We start from the raw sequence: 18,702 nt of genomic DNA, 5'->3' as shown, positions 1-18,702 counted from the left end.
ATAATTTGTACACTTCCTGTCATTTTCACACTACAATATGACTTTACATACAGTTTTTGCTAAGGGAGTTCTAATATTTAGAAGTTCACTTTAGGTGGTCATGGTTCAAGAAGTTTTTATCAAGATTCCCTTATTGATGAAGAGAAGCACTTCTTTCACAACTTGGTGAATTTGGATATAGTGTAAAGTAAGAAGAGGTCATAAAATGGTCCAACTTATTATTTTTGTTACAAGTCTAAATATGTGAGCTTATATCTTGATTCCAATAATAGCAAGAAATATTTATTATTTTTTTAATCTTTCTTATGAGCAATTTTTTATACAGCATTTAATGAATTTAAAAGTTTTAAGAATTTGCTTGAATTTCAAGCTTTTAATGGATTTTTATTTTTAAGAGTTTATATAAATTTACAACTTTTCACAATCCAAAGGTGAATTATAAAGATTTTAAACATTGAGGTTTTATTGATTACCTTCATTGTATGAGTTGATTAAAAATATATGTTTCAGATTCTTGTTTATCAAAGTAAGCACTTTTCAAAAAAAACAATCATCTGAAAAAATTTACCTTTTTCTCTACAAAAAATATTTTATTCTAAATGCTAATAAGTTTTAATATCAAATCTTGTAAGAGTAATCAGGTTTAAAACCAATAAATTTTGGTGTGTTGTTGAGAACTTTGAAGATTATCCGTAAAAAGATTATTTTACACAACAAAATGAAATCATGTAAAATATTTTTTATGTAATAGAAAAATTCATATCAAGAATGTAGCAAAAAAATATTACATCACAATGTATTATATAAAAAGTTCTTCAATTTTATTTTAGTAATAATAATGGTTTATGTATAGTCTTTATTTAAATTTTGGTTTCAGTTAAAATGACATCATTCTTCATCAATCTTCATATTTTTGAGACTTAAGTAACTTTGAATGTATTTTTTTTGTAAATTTCTAACATATTTCACATGCCTCGTATTATCTAATTTAATATTTTTAATACATCTTTTCAAAAAAAAGCTTTAAAAAAAAAATGATAAATTCTAATAGATTGCAATTAGCAAGCCAAATATGCCAAATTCAAAAAATCAACAAAGTAGAGATTCATTTTTTTCTTTAAAAAGGGAATTAAGTATAAATCTCTTCATACTAAGTTGTTTAATCTATGTGTTTAATAAATTAGCTAAAACGCACTTCCATCAAGCACTCATCCACCAACTTAATTGTATTAACCATATATGAGAGGTTTCTACTAACCAATATCAAAAAAGAAAAAAGAAATCCTCTCACATTGCACAAAGAAATAATACATAATGTATTTCGTCTTTTAGTATTTAACTTTATAGAAAGTTCTCAAGCAAAGCCTTCAAAGGTTTTATTTTTATCATTAATTTTGGCTAAGATAAATAATTTATCATCTATTATGAACAACTAAAAATAGATGTTATCATGATTTTGATTGGTCCACACCACAAACACAAAAAAAGTTATAATTTTTTTATAAATTTTAAATCTTAACATAAAGCTTAAAATTGTTACAACTCAACAGAGCATAGACAATAAGTTAGAAGAAGTTTTTGATTAATTCTAAGGTGGTCAAAGTTTTATTCTGCAATCTAAGTTTTTTCTTACGAAAATCTTTGTATATCTCTGAAACTCCATGCAATTACTTTTGCAATTGTGTTGGTACTATATTATCATAGCATATCCAAAAGATTCCTAGTTTAATAACTTTTCAAGCACCTTAAGTCCTATTATTATTATTATTGTTTCAGCTAGAAAAGAAATCAGTACTAACTTGTGTGTTTAAAAAAATTACATAGGTTTTTATTTTATTTTTCATAATTTAACTAAAATCATGTTATTTAATATATTTATATATTCATATGTCTTTTACCCTCATGCACCAAAAAAATAAAATAAAATAAAATAAAAAATCTATTAACTTATTTACTTTTAAGTAGTTTTTTTATTTTCAAACTAATTCTTGGATTAAAAATATTTCACTAGCTCTTGTATTCTATTTAATTTTAGTTGAAAAAATTGAGGTTCTTTAAGTTTTAAGATAAGGATTTATTATGATACGTAGTTTTTTGTACCCTTTGTTATAAATGACATGCTAGATTCAAATCAATCATCTCTATATAAAAAATTGAAATCGAAATCTACTTGTAAATTTTGGTGAAATACAAAAAACATTTGGCAACCTGCAATGCTTCTACCATCCACAATATGTTTCGGGTATTGTAATTTATGAAGGTTTCTTAATCTAGAGCCTTGAGCATTAACTTTCTAGAGAAATCGATTATTACAAAGATTCCATTACATTATTAAATTTTTATAAATTTTTGTAACAAATTATGTGCAAATACTAGGAAATGACTTAGGTGGAATCCTTGATGGTTTTTACAAACTAGCAAGGACATGATATAATAAATTATTCAGTTGGCATACAATAGCATGTGATTAATTAAATCTTCATAAAATGTGTATACCTCTTCAATATTTAATCATTAGTTTTTTTTTTTGAAAAAAACCCAGTATTATTGTTTTCTTTCCTTTATCTCTTGTAAAAAAGATAACAAACAAGAAGGTATAGTTTATATTGATCATGCTTGAATGAACTGACAAATATTAACACAATCAAGATGTAAGAATTACCTTTGTTTCCTTGTATTAAAGCATAGCTATCATAATATCTAGGTTTACTACTTTCACATTTTACATTCAGTTTGTGTGAAACTATAGACACCTGTGTTCAAATGTCAAATGGTGTCTTTTATGGATATCAAATATACAAATTAAGTAAGTAAATATTTTAGTCAGTTTAAACTGTACTATGACTTTTTCATCTGTAATAGATGAGGACTAAGTATATATATGTATATGTATATGAAATTTTAAGAAACGTAAATTACTTTTCATAACATAATGGTTTTGCTGTCAATAACAGCAAAGAAATAACCACATGTTTTTGTACCAATATATTTTTTTAAATGTGAAAAGCCCAGATAAAAAATTTTAATTCTTAATTTTTAATTTTTTTAAAATAGTATATTTGGTAAATTAAGTAATTTCTCATCAACAATTAATATGTTTCATTGCTCAAGTTTTTATTATACTAAAACAGCATTATTCAGTGAAAAAAACTTGTGAACAAACATGTCCTACTTTCTGTTTCAATAAAAAAAATCAATCCAAAACTTCCAATAGACCTTTTCAATCATACCATTAAAGAAACGAAATAAGAATTGGAATCCCCGGCATGTATTTTCAAACATTCTGATGAAACAACGTGTAAACCTCACTTCGAAACACGCCATTCCAGTCCATCTGTTGAAAAATCTCACGTTTTCTTCCTGAAACGCAGACTCCCCAACCCAATTGTTGACTCAAAACCACTCACAATGACTAATTTTCCAGGTATCTGGAGAGTTACTGTTTTGCACAACCTGGGTACCCAAGTGTAATTGCACTCAAATTCTCTTTTCGCTTGATGCAATCTCCGGGAAAACTTGCTGCTGGTGTCATCTACTGTCCATTTCATCAGGTTTGTTGATGCCCACAGTTTCATGTGGGATGACTCATTTGGCTCCAGTGAGCTTTTGAGCTCCAAGTCAAGTCAAGTCAAGTCAAGTCAAAAAAAAAAAACTCACCTCCACGTCGAGAGATGACTCCAGTGTCGTGCAGCAGATGGGTGAAATTGTAGTGAAGATGAGATGAAAAGATCGAAGAGTCGGGCTTCACAAGCAATGAACACGACCACCTTAAAATTTTGCCGAGAAATAGGGCTGCTCTCCAGACAACAGCTTACACGAACTACCGCAACACCAAACACACGCTTCACCGCAATCTCTCGAAGTGTTAACAGCGACTTAGGCATTTTCTGTGCGATGTCTGTCTGATAATCCGTGTTCAGTCGGTGTCTGAAGAGCTTCAGAACAGATCCAAAAGCTGCTCGATTCATTCAGTACGCATCCATGTGGGTGCAATGCCATGTACATATCTGGTTAAATATATATATATCAACAGTTTAGGTTGACACTAACTTTTGAAGCAACGACTCTCAAGAGTCGAATTCATGGCCACGTGAGCCTGCCTAGATACTAGTAGTCCTGAAATCAAGGTGACGGAATGCCTGTCAGTTAGTCCAAGAAATAAAGAGTGAAGCACTATTGGAAAAAAAAATTAATTAATTAAAAAATAAAATAAATTGAGCTACACTGAAGATAAAAAAAAAAAAAAACAATTCAATGCCTCTATAATGGTGATGATGAAGCTCCCCGTGGAGTATCAAAGCTAGGAGACGAACGATTCCCTTGCTTCTTAATCGCCTTAACCTTGTTCATTAGGTCTTTCCGAGATGCTCCAGATTGAGGACCCGTAAGACTGTCATGCCTCAACAGAAGTAGATCATCAGTGTCTTCTAAAGGGAGACCCACATGACCTTCAGGAGCCATCAGAATCGCTTCCTCGTCATGTTTCCTGATATGGCCAAACCGTGGTGAAGCAATCCCGTGACCATCCTGAGGCAGCCCTTTCAGCTCCAATGAATATGGGGACGGACTCGGATCGGAGTCTGATTCGAAAAACTTGGCAATCTCCTCGAGTGACCGACCTTTGGTCTCCGGCGTGAAGATGTATACAAATATCGCCGAGAGAAAGGCCATGACGGAGAAGAGGAAGAAAGTGCCCGCAATTGTCATGGCTCTCGCCATGGAAAGAAAAGTGAGAGCCACAGTGGCACTCGCAAGGCGATTCACCACTATCCCCAACCCCATGGCCTGAGCTCGCAACCGCAGGGGGAAAATCTCCGAGGTCAGAACCCACACTATGGGTCCGAACCCCACCGAGAAGAATGCTACATATGAACAGATGGATAGAATGGCTAAGACAGCAACAAACGTCGGCCCACTAGTGTCTGAAGGAGCAGCAGGGATGTCGTCTGTTGGTGTGATGTTCAGGAATAAGAAACCGATGGCGAGCACGGAGAGAGAGACCGTCATCCCAATAGAACTCGTGAGAAGTAGAGGTCGCCTGCCAAGCCGATCCAACCATATGGTAGCCACCAAAATGAAGAGTGTCTTGGTCAATCCCACTGCAATTGTGGCCAGAAGAACGCCGGATTTTCCTGATATGCCCGCGTGATTGAACACCACCGGACTGTAGTACACGGTGGCGTCAATACCAGAGGCCTGCTGAAAAAATTGCACGCCCAGAGCTACTATGAGCATTCGTCGCACGGGAGACGTCGGCCATAAGAGCTCCTTCCACACTCCTTGTCCTTCGCTGTTTAAACTAGAGCGAGTGCCGCCAGAACCATCGGAAACAATGCCTGCGGCGTCCATGATCTCCTGAAGCCGGACATTCGCTTCTGCCTCGTCATTGGATGTTTTGAAAAGCACGATTTCTGCTTCCTTGATGCGGTTTTGCATCACAAGCCACCGAGGTGACTCCGGCATAAGCAGAACCCCAACTGCTAGAACGAGTGCTGGTAACATTCCTACTCCAAGCATCAATCGCCAGTTCACGTTTGAAGGTAGCCCGGAGAACACATAACTAACCATGTACCCTAAAAGAATGCCAATATTGATGAATATTTCCGGCAATGACACCAAAGATCCTCGGCTGCTCGCAGGTGCAACTTCCGCCGTGTACACCGGAGCGATCATGAGAGCAAATCCCACTCCAATGCCCTCCAACAACCGACCGATCATCAGCAAGGAAAAATGCGGCGCTACTCCCATTATTCCAGCTCCAACGAGGAAGAACAACGCCGCAATGGCCATGGTCCATCTCCGTCCAACCGCGTCCGCAATCCGCCCGGCGCATGCTGCTCCTATCAGCGAAACTAGGTTTAGAGATCCGACGAGCAACTCCTCTTGAAACTCCGAAATTCCTAAATCCTCTTGAATAAACAGTACTGCCCCAGCGATCACGCCAATATCATAACCTAGAAGCGTAGAATTCAAGGATGCCAAGAGCGCGCAAGCCAGCGCATACCGATTGAGGTTTTTCCATCCTCCACCTTTGCTGTCATCCCTCACATGCCCTGCGGTGCCGTCTGGCGTGAGCAGCTCATACTGCCTCCCCTGCTTCCCCTTCAGCTCCAGCAGCTCAAACGGCCTGGAGTTGCGCCCGGTTTCCGCCATATCTGCACGAAACTGATTGCATACACAACTACTTACTTACATAGCTTTACCTTGAGCTCCTCCTCAATGTCACTTACACTCCAAAAAAGTAGTGAGATCCACATGTTGATTGGTCCTTCACAGCAACCCAGGATTGAGCACGAGAGACAATCAGACTCCGAGCCTCAAATGCTGAACAGGCTCAAAGTCAAGCCGCAAAGTTCAATGCTCTTGCGTCACGAAGGCTAAGCGTGATTCACGATTTACAGCAACTTGCAGCAACCCAGTCGTTTGTTTTACCAATCTGTGAATCCGCTGAACGGAAACACTGTGTTTCGGAGAATAGCGACCTCATCCAATCCATCCACCGCCAGAGCATCATCATTTCACGTCGCTCTCTCGATTACAGACCCCAATTACAGATTTACCATTATCGATCAGATCTGATGTTAACTTGTCAACAGTGTGGTGTACCAAACAGAAAAATGTATTAGAGAATGTGGGAATTGGCGGTAGTCGTCGATGATTGAGGGATGATATCACTGTAAGGGCAGACTTCTCAGGCCCTCGTTATTATTGTTGGACCCATTTCTTGATGCAGCACACCCATTTCACCTGTAGTGAAATTCAACAGTAAAACGGCAAATGCACAAATCTTCAACCAGACGAAATCTTCATTTGCGGGTACTGAGTCGTTTTCACCGAGTTCTCCACTGGGTTCATGTCGTGTCATTTGTGGAAAGAGCACCTGATTCGCAGTTTTTGAAGGTGGGGTATTGGAAACAAGCACTGAAGAAACTATATGATGAATCAAATTACCGGTACGCAAGTTTAAATGCTAGCGTTAAATCTCTTCTGCTTGTAGCTTCCCAAATCCACTCAATTAGAACTTCTTTATACATTAATATAAGTATTCAATCCATTGTTACACACCATGATGTCCCGGTAGGTAAATAACTAAATTCCATACACTGGCTATAACAAAGTGTCCCAACTGATCAATTGATCAGTACAACAAACTAATGACTGCTAGGGACAAAAGGTCATGGTGATCATACTTGAGATAGCTCTTTGATCTCTCTGCGTAAGAGCCGTGCTAAACACAGTCTATTTACATTCACAGTAATCTCTTAGAATGCAGTGAATCGGTTCCATCACCAACAAACCAGCTCCACTGCTGGCTTCGATTGTGACAATAAGGGTAAAAGGGAAAATAAAAATAAAATAAGAATACGATGGCCATGGACGAAATTCGATGTAAGAAGGTTAAAATGTAGCTGGATCACAACAGGTTCTTAAATGTAAGATGGGCTTTGACAGGGCGATGGTCGGAAGTCTTCAGGGAGCCGATTGCATCATAACTGCGCAGCTCGGCCTTGACAGTGCTGGTTTTGTAAAGGATTCTATCAGTCCAAGAAGGTACCCTTTCCTGCAAGGCAAATACGCATGCTGAGAACCTTAAGAATACTCTTTTTCACTAAGATTCAATCCTGTCGAGATCCTACGCATAATCCTTGCTAATGAATGCTTAAGAAACCAGGGGAATGCCAAAAACGAACCTTGGGGCTTGTATCATACATGTCTGTTCCAACATCATACTTGAACGTTGGCGCGAAAAGCAACGGACCTTCACGAAACCCTTTAAAGGCTTGATTCTTGGACAGTGCTACAGATAACTGGTCTTTGGGCCACAACTGCCAAACACAGCAGCAGAGACTGGTAAGCTTCAGCCATGATGAAGTTCTTATACAACCTGTTCTAACACGATCTGATACCATAAAGGAAAGGAAACAGCGAACGGGAGACTGATGTGGGATCAAGGAACGTGCAAGTTGTGAACTACTTCAGAGTTCAAAAAACAAATACGTACCTCTTGCAGCTTATTATGCTTGATCGAGGCTTGAACTACACTTCGAGGTAGCTCCACACGGTAATTCAAATCACCGAGCCAAATTACCACATCGGACTCTTCCACAACGTTAGATGGCAAACCTCTAACTCGACAGCTTAAGTCCTCTGTATTCGTTCCAGGTTGAAAACAGGAGTATACTGATGTTGACCTTGCAAACATGCTTTGATGTATGCGTGCACATTGGGCATTGCGAGTTTTCAAATTGGATTCATGAGCTGCAATCGGAACATATCCAGTTATTTCAGCGAGCAATGACTTGACCGAATATCATGTACATGCCCCGAAAGGGTAGGTCGATCGACATTCATCACAGGCACAATTGATACGTTTTGAACCTACCAGCTAGATGAGAAGTAATAAAGAGTAATGACTTGTCCCCAAACTGAAGTCGCACTGCAGCTGCTCCTTTCAGTTTACCCACAATGCCACCAAGACCCTTCTCCCAAACTTTATCCACCTTTACCCCTGGCATTGCACAAGCACACTATCAGAACTTCTGCTTCTATAAGACTAATCAATAAATGTGAAAATCTTCGAGCAAAACAATGCATCGATTCAATACTGAAAAAGAGTGGTTTCTATGAAGAAATTACATACCTGAAATAAATGGCTTAATAGACCTTTTGGCGAAAATGAAGAGCTGAAGGGACATTAAAACAGACGACTCAACCAAGCTGCACCAGGAAAACCACCTAAGCATTAAGAATGATGTACGGTTTTGCATTGACATACAAATAACCAATAATTCACCAAAACCTCCAAACATGGGTCATGTGAACGCCAGTGCACACAGAGATAATTGCAGTCAGCACTCCGCGAGCAATTAACTTGAAAGAATGCATCACGGCCAAGAAGGATAAAATTCGCACCAGTACTTCGCTCCCAAAATCTCAGAAATGGAAGTTTTGGCATCAAACATCGGTGCTTCCTGAAGACCAACAACGAAGAAATCGTGGCCGTCTCCAGATAAATCAAAGAGATCGGAGAAGTTACTAGGAACCTGCACTTGCAAAAAAAACAATTACTTCTTGAGGTCTTGAATGAACAGGAGAGCACAGTTGATATATCACTTTCCAACACAAAATAAAATAATATAAAATAAAAAATGACCACTGCAAGAAATGAAGTACATGCAACCGACATTCGAAGAATGTACAGCCTCACTTCTTCTAAAGTCACCCAACAACTCTAGCGAGAGGAGCCAAGTGGTATGAGCAGTAAAACTAAGGAAAGCAGAACAGCAAAGACCATCACTACAATGAGTCTCACCTTGCTATTCATATTCCACGTCACCACGTACACATCGAGATCAGCAGCAGTACTTGCAACAGTCTTCGACTTCCACGAAGCTATCTCTTTGGCAGAAATTACCTGTTTAGTTCCGGATTTTTCTGCCTCTCTTCTCATCCTCTTGCCGCCATTAGGCGGTTTCGGAACACCAGGCGTTGCCAACGCTGCTTTTGGTGGTTTTCTTTCAACCCCAAGTTCCTCAACAATCTTGGGGTCAATCAGTTTATAGTCCGACGGCAGCGGAAAACAAGGATCAAAGCAACTGCGGTACAGATTCCTATGGCAGGACAAAGCGGTGTCGGTTGCAGCATATTTTATGTTAAAGGCCATCAGATTACTTTTCTCGCAGTCCAGCAAACCTCTCACAACTTGCTGGCCATACTTCACGATCCATTTGCTCCGTCCGTGGTGAAGAACGTAGTCATCAGGTCTTCCCACACAATTCCCCATTCTATTCGAGAGGGAACAAAATGTGTTATAAAGTTCTCAACACAATCGAAGTTTATGCACGCCCCATTGATATCCTGGAAAATCAAGGATCAACACAGTTGTAAATGCTTGATTCCTTGACAGCACCACAAAGCCATGATGATACTTCGTTCTTTTTGGCATAAACGGCATAACAAGAGGCTTATGCAATAAATTATGTAGACAGGACACATTAACAGCATCGCATCATCCTTACTGCTGAACCCAGATACACAGAAACATCATCGCCCTGATCTTGACGTTGGCTACTATGTAATTGGTAACATATGTAATTGGCTTCTAAGGGTTTTATCCTCTCATTCAATCACTCAGGATACGTTCTACATGCTATCTCGGCAATCATGTGAAACGATACCTCTTGATACCACCAGACACGTCCCACAGGAAATCCCAAAGCAAGCTCTTCCACAATTCCATAGTATTCCAAAAAACATTTCCACTACCTAACCTACTTTACAGCGTTACGCACACCGAACAACCCACCTTGATAAAGAAAACATAGAAGATTGCTCTTAGGAGCTCCCTTCCAGTCCTTAGCAGAAACCCACATTTGGCAGGATCACTCTACAACTAAGAGTTCTTCCTATTCAAGAACGCACGCCAACATCCAACACGACAAGCAAGCGGGATGTACCAGTCAAGTCGAGAAAGATCGGCTCAGAGCATAATCGAGAGCTGCAAAGGAAACAACTAACCAAACAAACTACAAAGAGGTGACTGAAGAGAAGGCCTCGTGAACAGAGTCGATTCAGAAAAGACCAACGTCCGAACAGGATCTAATTGACGCCATTCTAATTCGTGCCTCCGTCACTTCAAAATTCTCTCATTCCAAAACTCTGATCACGGACTGTCAGTTGAGCCCAACTCAAAATTAGCTGATCTGAAGCATCTAGCCACATAAGCGTGGTCCTCCTTTACCACCATCCTCGACAAGGTCACGTCCATTGTACCGACATTTTCAAAGTGCCAAGTCCCTTCACAGACATTAAACCCCAGCTTCCACAACCGACATACTCAGAGAGCTGTTTCAAAGGTAATGCACTCACTGAATCGTCGAAATCCAACCGTAAGGGATCTCCATCGGCTCTCGTTCGGGCCTCTTTCAGCAAGTAGCGTGATATCCTCCAACATGAACGGAACACATTCGAACGCAAAAACAAAAAACAAATAGCACAGCAGTGCAAGCACGTCGCCACACTCTACCCAGAACCGCCCGACACATAAAACTGCAACTGCGATCCTTCCGCGCACGGTCTCAGGACTGTTTCCATGTCCCTATCAGTCCGTCATCAACTTTCAAGTCAACCACTTTCCACACCGCTCTCCCCCAGACTACAAATGAGAACGATAACCCTTCCTCCTCGATGGCCTCACGAAAACCCTCCGGACCCTCGCAGCAGCAACCAAACTACTACTGAAACCAGTGCCGAGACCCATCGAACCCAAAAACCAACGCGAAAATCAAATATTAAAAAAAAAAAACGCTAATGCAGCGATGACGACGATGGTGGAGCCAGTATGATGATTTCACAGACTTCCAGATTCACCACCGAGTGCAGGAAGCCGGCATATATAGTAGACTTCGATGTGGCAGTGGACCAGGCAACACTACTAAAACAACAACTGCTGCTGCCGCAGCTTTGGGGACAATTCATCGGTGGAGGAGGAGGAGGTGTTTGCTGGGAGAAGGAAGAAAGAAAGAAAGAAAGTGAGAGAGACAGAATCTGGCCCCACCTCCATAAATCCAACATCCGCTGACACGACCAGCGGATCTATTACCTGGTCTCACTCATCATCATCAACGTCGTCGTCATGCCCACCACTGCCCCCAGTCCCAATCCACTGCCCTCCCCCGTCCCCGCATGAGAAAAAAAGAGAAAAAGACGTCTGTACACACACAACAAGGATCCTATCGCCATGTGGGAATCCACTACTACTACTGCCAGGCGAACAAGGGGGGGAACGGAAGGGGGGCTCCTCCTCCGCCAAGTTTGTGGTTCGAAACCGGGCCTTGAATGACGGCCGCGAAAAGAAACGTTAACTCTACAATATATATATATATATATATATATATATTTATGAATATATTTCTACATTTACGAAGCCAGCGCAGCCATTGCTGCAGTATGTAAGTAACGATGGGCGCCGCGGAAAGCAAATCCAAGGATTTAACAACCCGGCCAAGGACTTCAAGCGGTCGGTAGTTCCCATCCGCGCATCTTCGCGGCTCCTTCGCAGAGGAGGAGTTAAAGTAAAAGTCACGTTGTTAGAAAAGTCAACACACGTGTCTGGTTCGCTGTGCTCACAGAGTAAATGCTTCAATGGTGCTGGAGGACTGACTAACTACAAATTAGGGCTTAGTGTCATTAACTCAACAAAAACTCTTGAAATTAAACTGTTGCCAAGTCGTTAATTACGGCATTGTCCCTATGAGACTAAATTAGTCACTTAATCCTGAAACACTCACACACACATATCAATTATATTTGTTGTCCACTATTGGGGCCATTGAGAACTTCTCAAAAAAAATACTTGTGAAAGACAATTGCCAACACTTCCTATCAAAAAAAATGTCTCTTTAGTTGTGCAATAAAGCATGTACACAAGCAATGTAGTCTCATTGCATAACCTTCAAGAAGGTCAAGATTATGAACCAAACATCAAAATTCAACATTATTTTATGGAATGGTAATGTACTTGCTTTAAACAAAAGCAAGTGTCACGTTGCAATTAATTTGTTTTGGAAAAGAAACGTGCTAGTAAGATAGTGCAATAATTCAAAGTGTGAAGAAATTCTAAATCCAATCTAGTCCTGTGGCGTCACAATCAAATTAGCGTGCATTTTCTAAAACGAGAATCTTCCAAACCTAAATCCAATCCTTAGAAATCATTCTTGAAATACATACGTACATACGTACACATACATATATTATATGTGTTTCCTATATATATATATATATATTCATCTGTCCACGTCGGATCCGCCGGGGGTCGGGAGGAGCCAGCTGGATGATGCCCTCCCTCCATTCCTCCTCAACTTCCGATCCCTCCAGCTGGCAAAGAGCCTATAACCGTGGCCCAAAAGAGATTCATAAACCTATTCATCCATCCGCCAGTGTTGTATTCATTCATCCAGTTGTCCATCCATCCTTGCAGCAGTGGTAACTTCTTTCCACGCCACAGGATTTGTCACGTCCCCAAAAGAGAACTTTTCTCAATCTCAGTTCCAACGAACAAAATAGTTTGGATTCTATTTTCAGGTTCTTCGAGCATTGATTGGCTTAAGTTTAGGGTTTAGGGTTTTGTATCATGCAATAATTAAATATGAGACAAGAAAAGAGGTGAGTAATGTAAAAAGAAAACTGAGAAATGCAAGTACTATTCTACAAATTATTTGTTTAATGAATTATATGCAATACATGTATTTATTATAATTAGACTCGCATATGTCCATCATGACTTTTTCCTTTCAAAATTTGAGATTAATTTTAGACCATATTTTCTAGTTGTCTCAATAGTAACAGCAAGAGGACTGTGGTCTTGAATCAAATTTGAACAAAGAATAGGTGAAGTTAAGAATGGCGTTTGATTTTTTTTGGCAACAAATATTGATTGAAAACAACTTTACCTTTGAATTTACCATGTTGCATGTGTTAGTGTATATTTGTGCAGTGGTTATGTAACTTCAACCAAATTATGCACGTCATTGTGCACCATTATCCAAGCTTTTGGATTATTACTTTTATTGTAGAAATTTGTTACGTAATTTATTTTTGGTAAAAATGTATTTTAATCTCAATTTCAATTCTTTCACATATATTTTAAAACTCAGAAATGTTGATTCTATTTTGTTGATTTTTATGTAATTTATGGTCAATTTTTACTACAAGTAAAATAAGTCATATTTATAGTTACGTGTTACTAAAATTTTACCTTGATTTTATTTTAACTGCACTCCTTTAAAACGTTAAAAAAAAAAAAAAAAAAAAAAAATCTACAATCAGTTTTTGTATAATAAAATTTTAGGATCAAATGGTGATCTTAAATGGACATGTTAATAATCATGTTATATTAGGTTTTCAATATATATATATATATATATATATATATACACACACTTTATTTTTATTGTGTAGTAGAATTTGATACCATGAGATTTTAGATTAAAACATACTTTTAGATAAACACGGATGAGAGAATTAATAAACAATAAAGTTGAAAAAATGTGCACCTATGTCTTGCATGTTTATACTTATTTTGTATGTATTTTTTAACCACAACGTACTATCAAAATTCTTATGCTTGCACTTTAAAAGTGGTAAATCTGTGATATATGTATTTGAAAATATAATAAAATAAATTAAAACTCTATATTTAATGTATATCATATCTTCAGTAATTCACAATTTTTTGTTCACATGATGGTACTCCTTCAATTCTCTTTGAACAAGTAGTTTTCATGTTTCATTCCAACCTTTCAAAGTGGTCATGTCTGTATCTTAAGGTATTTTATATATTTTTATTTCTATTTATTTTATTACATTGGTGTTGATGTTAATACCTTAAAACATGGAATTTATCATGAAAGACTACATATCTAAACACCAGATTTGATTTTTGATTTGGTAAGCTTATATTAATTTTTTTTCGGTAAAAAAGTATAAGATCTTTTTCTTATCTTTCATATTTTTAGAAAGCATTTACATTAGTATTAAAATAGAAAAAACACATTTAATTTTAAAAATGTGGAGTTTTATAATGAAAACTACACATTTGTATCTCTCTTTCTATGTACTTATGAATATCTAACATTTTCTTTTTCTTTGTGTGAAATTTTTATAAATTTTTGAATGCATGACTTCAGATTTATAATTTAATAAAACTAAATTTTAGGTTATTTTAAAAAATGCGGAAAATTAAAAAAAAATCATATCAAAATTCATTTATAAGTAAGTGAAAAACATAGTATAATGTATTGAAATAATTGAGATAAAAAAGATGAGATTTAATTGAAATGACATAATTACATATTTTAGTTACCTAAAATCAGATAATCTTAGCTTTCTTCCAATTTTGTTGATTGTTTCTATCATAGATAAAGTGAATTGTTCAATATCTATATCTATATATATACACAAAAAATTAAACAGACAAAAAAATCTTAAAAAAATATGTCAAGTAGGTAGTAAGTTGTGGTGATATTAGCAAAAATTGGAGTGGCATTAGCAATATCTTTCTTTCATGCCAAACTCTTGAATATAAAAGAAGTATAAAAAATTCAATCTTTGGATAATATTGACTCAAATCCTACTTAAAGTCAGCTTTTTATTAGAAAATGGAACAAAGTCTTCATAAAAGATTGTATTATTTCAACTCAAAAAACTTATAGGAATTATTGATGCTATCATATTAATTGGTGAATACAACAAAAAAAATAAAAATACAACATTGAAGTACTTATGATATTTTATATTTATTTTAAAAATTACATCATAAAATATTTATAATACTTATTTTATTTATGTAATACCAAGTACAAGTAGGATTTATAATATCTAAAAATATTTAAAGAAATAAAGTAACTTTAAGAATAAAATTTGATATTTGAGGTAGAATAATATGAATTATGTACTAAAAGACAATGTTTTCATTTAAATGATTCTGATTTAAAGAAAAAAGATTTGATTTTTTTATTTAGTTTTATTTTCTTATAAACACATATGTTTTAAGCCTGATTAACTATGAAGTTGAATACCATATGTTTTATGAAATAGTGTGTGTGTAAAATGTGCCATTATAATTCACATTTTTATTAACATTTAGGTTTCTGATATTAAAACTTAAGATCTTTAAAAAATTGAAATAAAAATGTACTTGTATTTGTGCATAATAAATTATATATTTTAACTAATATAATTTTTGTATTTTGAGATATAATGCAAAATAATACATTGTAGTGTAAGTGTATCAAATAGTATATTTATATATGTGAAGATGAAAATAAGAAACTAGTCTATAATTATTTCTCCTTGTGTGTGAATACTTCTATATACAATATTACTTCTTGTAATTTTTAAGATTGGTTCACCATCCAAAACATCTTATAAGAGGTTAAAACTTATCTGGTTTAGCCAAAATCATGAATCTTCTTGAGTATCTACTTATTACTATTGTATTTTTGTAAAGTTTGCTTGAGAATGCATCGAGCACTTGATTGTGGAAGATAAAATGAAACTTGCAATAAAAAGTTCTTAATATCTCTAATAGAATCTTAAATAAAATTTAATTAAGTTATAACAATAGTAATCAATCTTTAATTAAACTTCAAAAGAGACTTAAAGAACTTCTAAAAGAAACATAAAAAAATCATAAATTAATCTTAAATTAATCATAAATTAATCACATATAATAATAATAATAATAATAATAATAATAATAAAATATTAAAGATATATCAAAGAAATATTAAATAAATATTAAAATTAAAAACCTTAATTAAATTCTAATCAAATCTTAGTATAACCTTCAATAAATCCTAATGAAATTCTAAACCAATCTTAACCAAATATTAATAAAATCCTAAACCAACTCTAACCAAATTCTAAATCAAATCTTAATTATGTTCTAAATCAATTCTAAATAAATCTTAAATCTTTATCAAATCCTAGATCAAAGAATAATGAAATCTTCACCAAATCCTAATAAAATCCTAACCAAATCCTAGATCTAATGAAACTCTAATAAATCCTATCTAAGCTTTAAACAAATCCTAAATATATTGTAAACAAACTTTAAATTCTTGACCAAGCAAATCAAATCCAAAATTCTAAATAAACTCTTAATAAAACCTACAACAGATTGAAATCTCAATAAGTAATAATTGAATTGTTAATCAACTCAAAATTTGCATAATTCTTAAAAACTCAATTGAAAAGAAGCTCAAGAAAAATGAGATCAATTACACTTCCCAATTGAGAGAAATGTAAGATTATCCATTTGGATGTTGGTGGCCTTATTCTCCAACCTTGATGTTAGTCTCTCAATACCAATATTTCATTTTTAAACCATTGATTTTTTCTCAAAATTCACATGAATATTAGAAATCAAGTCTATTATTTGTATAGATAAATTATATTTTAATAATTTGACAAATTGTTAAAGATCTTAGAAACTCTCATTAATCCTTAAATTCCAATTTTTGAAACCACAACCTACTTAAATTTTAATAACCTTCAACATAATTGTTCAATTAAGTTTAAATTTATAATACAAATTTAGCACAATTACACTTACAAATCTAAAAATTTTCACTTGTATATTTGTTACAAAACTCACAAAATTGTCTAAAATGTCAATCCTATTTTATTTCACAAAAACCAAAGTCATCTAAAAAATTATTGACTTTGAAAATCTCTTATAATGTCATTATAAACTCAAATTCTTCAAAATTAATTCTCAAAAAAGCCTAATTTACTCCACTCTCAAACTCCACTTTCTATATGCCCATATCTTTTATTTTTCTAATCCACCTTGCTTTGCCTTGTTAAAGGCCATATAATATAAGTAAAACCGGTTTTCATAAAAGATAATTCTAACACTTTAAGGTTTTATTACCTTCTTATTTTTATTTTATTACTATATCTTTTTAATTAAGCTCTTTTATAATAAAATATTTTTATTTATTTATAAAATATAAGTAACTATTGGAGTAAATATGTATGTCAGTGATAATAATCAAGATTAACTAAAAGATCTATGACAAAAAATTCCTTGTAATCATAGATTCATTTGAATAGTAGCCACTGTCTAGTTAAAGGTCAATTGTTGTGGTCATACTAATTATTATTTTGAAGCTACTATGAGCTATTTTTATGAAGTAAATTGAAAATGTAGAAGGTATTATGATAGCAAAGTTTTGTAAGCAAATTGCAGTATGGAAGATAGGGCGGAGCCATCCTAGGTGGAGGCTCAAGTACAATACTTCTTAGATTAGATAGCTACTTTGTAAGGACAAATAGAAGCTTTTAAAATAAGGGAGTTGACATCTGCTAGGCTGAAATTAAGCAAGGCCGAAACAAATTCTAGAATTACAAGATAAGAAGATGTATTTCAATGACTCTTTAGCATGTAACAATATTTCCAAGTATCTGAGGCAAGCACCACTTAAAAAATTATGTATGCAACTAGCTATTCAAAAGATGAGACAACCATTTGGTAGCAACATCGAACTCAAAACTGTAGAGTCTAAGGTGGATTTTGTAAGTAGAAAGAGTTAGAGACCAAACTTAGGAATCAATTTTGATCCATCAATGTATAGAAGTTAGTACACAATCAATTAGATAACCTTATACAATTGAGGTTTGGGTAAGATTATGTATTTTAATTCAAATTCTTATGTCTCCAAATTGATAATGTTTTAGAGACAAAGATGATCAATCAATTTGTATGAAGATTGAAACTTGTGGTTCAGCAAGAGGTGGAATTAAGAAATTGACAAATATTTAAAGAAGTAGTTAGGAGTGCAGAGGCTTCCAATAAAACTATCAAGGGCTAATATTGGAGATAGTTGTTGTGTCTCAAAGACAAATAATATGACCTTCAACAATTATAAGAAGGGTCGACTGATTTGTCTAGCAAGTCAACTAAGATGACAACCATGTGAAGTACTTATAGCTTCTAGTTCTACAAAAAATTGCATCTTGACTAAGATTATTGACCAATTTGGAATTAAAATCAAGATGATCAAATTAAAAAGTATATATCTAACTCATGACTAAGAGAATGTATAAAGTGAGACATGTGAAAAAAAAAACCTTGAGATTAAATGATACCTATGCCTTGAGAAAGAAGTTTAAAGTAACAAAGCTCAAATATGATAT

General features: G+C 35.2%; 2 protein-coding genes across 3 annotated transcripts; both read right to left on the bottom strand.

Annotated features, from left to right (window-relative positions):
* Positions 1–3,923: 3,923 nt before the first annotated feature.
* On the bottom strand, positions 3,924–6,348 carry LOC112295392 (putative polyol transporter 4). The gene has a single exon (XM_024546910.3). It carries the CDS (start codon positions 6,151–6,153, stop codon positions 4,261–4,263), a length of 1,893 nt encoding a protein of 630 aa, XP_024402678.1. The 5' UTR covers positions 6,154–6,348; the 3' UTR covers positions 3,924–4,260.
* Positions 6,349–7,006: 658 nt separating this feature from the next.
* LOC112295393 (type IV inositol polyphosphate 5-phosphatase 11) lies at positions 7,007–11,456 on the bottom strand. 2 transcript variants are annotated; one of them, XM_024546913.3, is made up of 8 exons: positions 10,870–11,456; positions 9,314–9,858; positions 8,914–9,044; positions 8,642–8,718; positions 8,384–8,509; positions 8,003–8,259; positions 7,692–7,826; positions 7,007–7,561 (listed from the first exon to the last, which is right to left on the bottom strand). In XM_024546913.3, the coding sequence occupies exons 2-8, from the start codon at positions 9,782–9,784 to the stop codon at positions 7,415–7,417; spliced, it is 1,344 nt and encodes a 447-aa protein (XP_024402681.1). In that variant the 5' UTR covers positions 9,785–9,858; positions 10,870–11,456; the 3' UTR covers positions 7,007–7,414. The 2 variants fall into 2 exon arrangements, with proteins under 2 accessions (XP_024402681.1, XP_024402682.1); XM_024546914.3 differs by lacking the exon at positions 10,870–11,456 and adding an exon at positions 10,307–10,431.
* Positions 11,457–18,702: the final 7,246 nt, after the last annotated feature.

Source organism: Physcomitrium patens, chromosome 18 (genome assembly GCF_059467195.1).
Source record: "Physcomitrium patens ecotype Gransden chromosome 18, ASM5946719v1, whole genome shotgun sequence".
In the NCBI taxonomy this organism is placed as follows: domain Eukaryota; kingdom Viridiplantae; phylum Streptophyta; class Bryopsida; order Funariales; family Funariaceae; genus Physcomitrium; species Physcomitrium patens.
Note: the sequence above shows the minus strand (reverse complement) of the source record. Positions and strands in the feature narration are given on the sequence as shown.

Coding starts and splice junctions, on each gene's coding strand:
- LOC112295392 (XM_024546910.3), bottom strand. CDS start 6,153: ATGGCGGAAACCGGGCGCAACTCCAGGCCGTTTGAGCTGCTGGAGCTG.
- LOC112295393 (XM_024546913.3), bottom strand. CDS start 9,784: ATGGGGAATTGTGTGGGAAGACCTGATGACTACGTTCTTCACCACGGA. Junction 8,510..8,641: donor TATTAAGCCATTTATTTCAG/GTATGTAATTTC, acceptor GTGCAATGCCAG/GGGTAAAGGTGGATAAAGTT. Junction 7,562..7,691: donor TGTATGATACAAGCCCCAAG/GTTCGTTTTTGG, acceptor TTTGCCTTGCAG/GAAAGGGTACCTTCTTGGAC.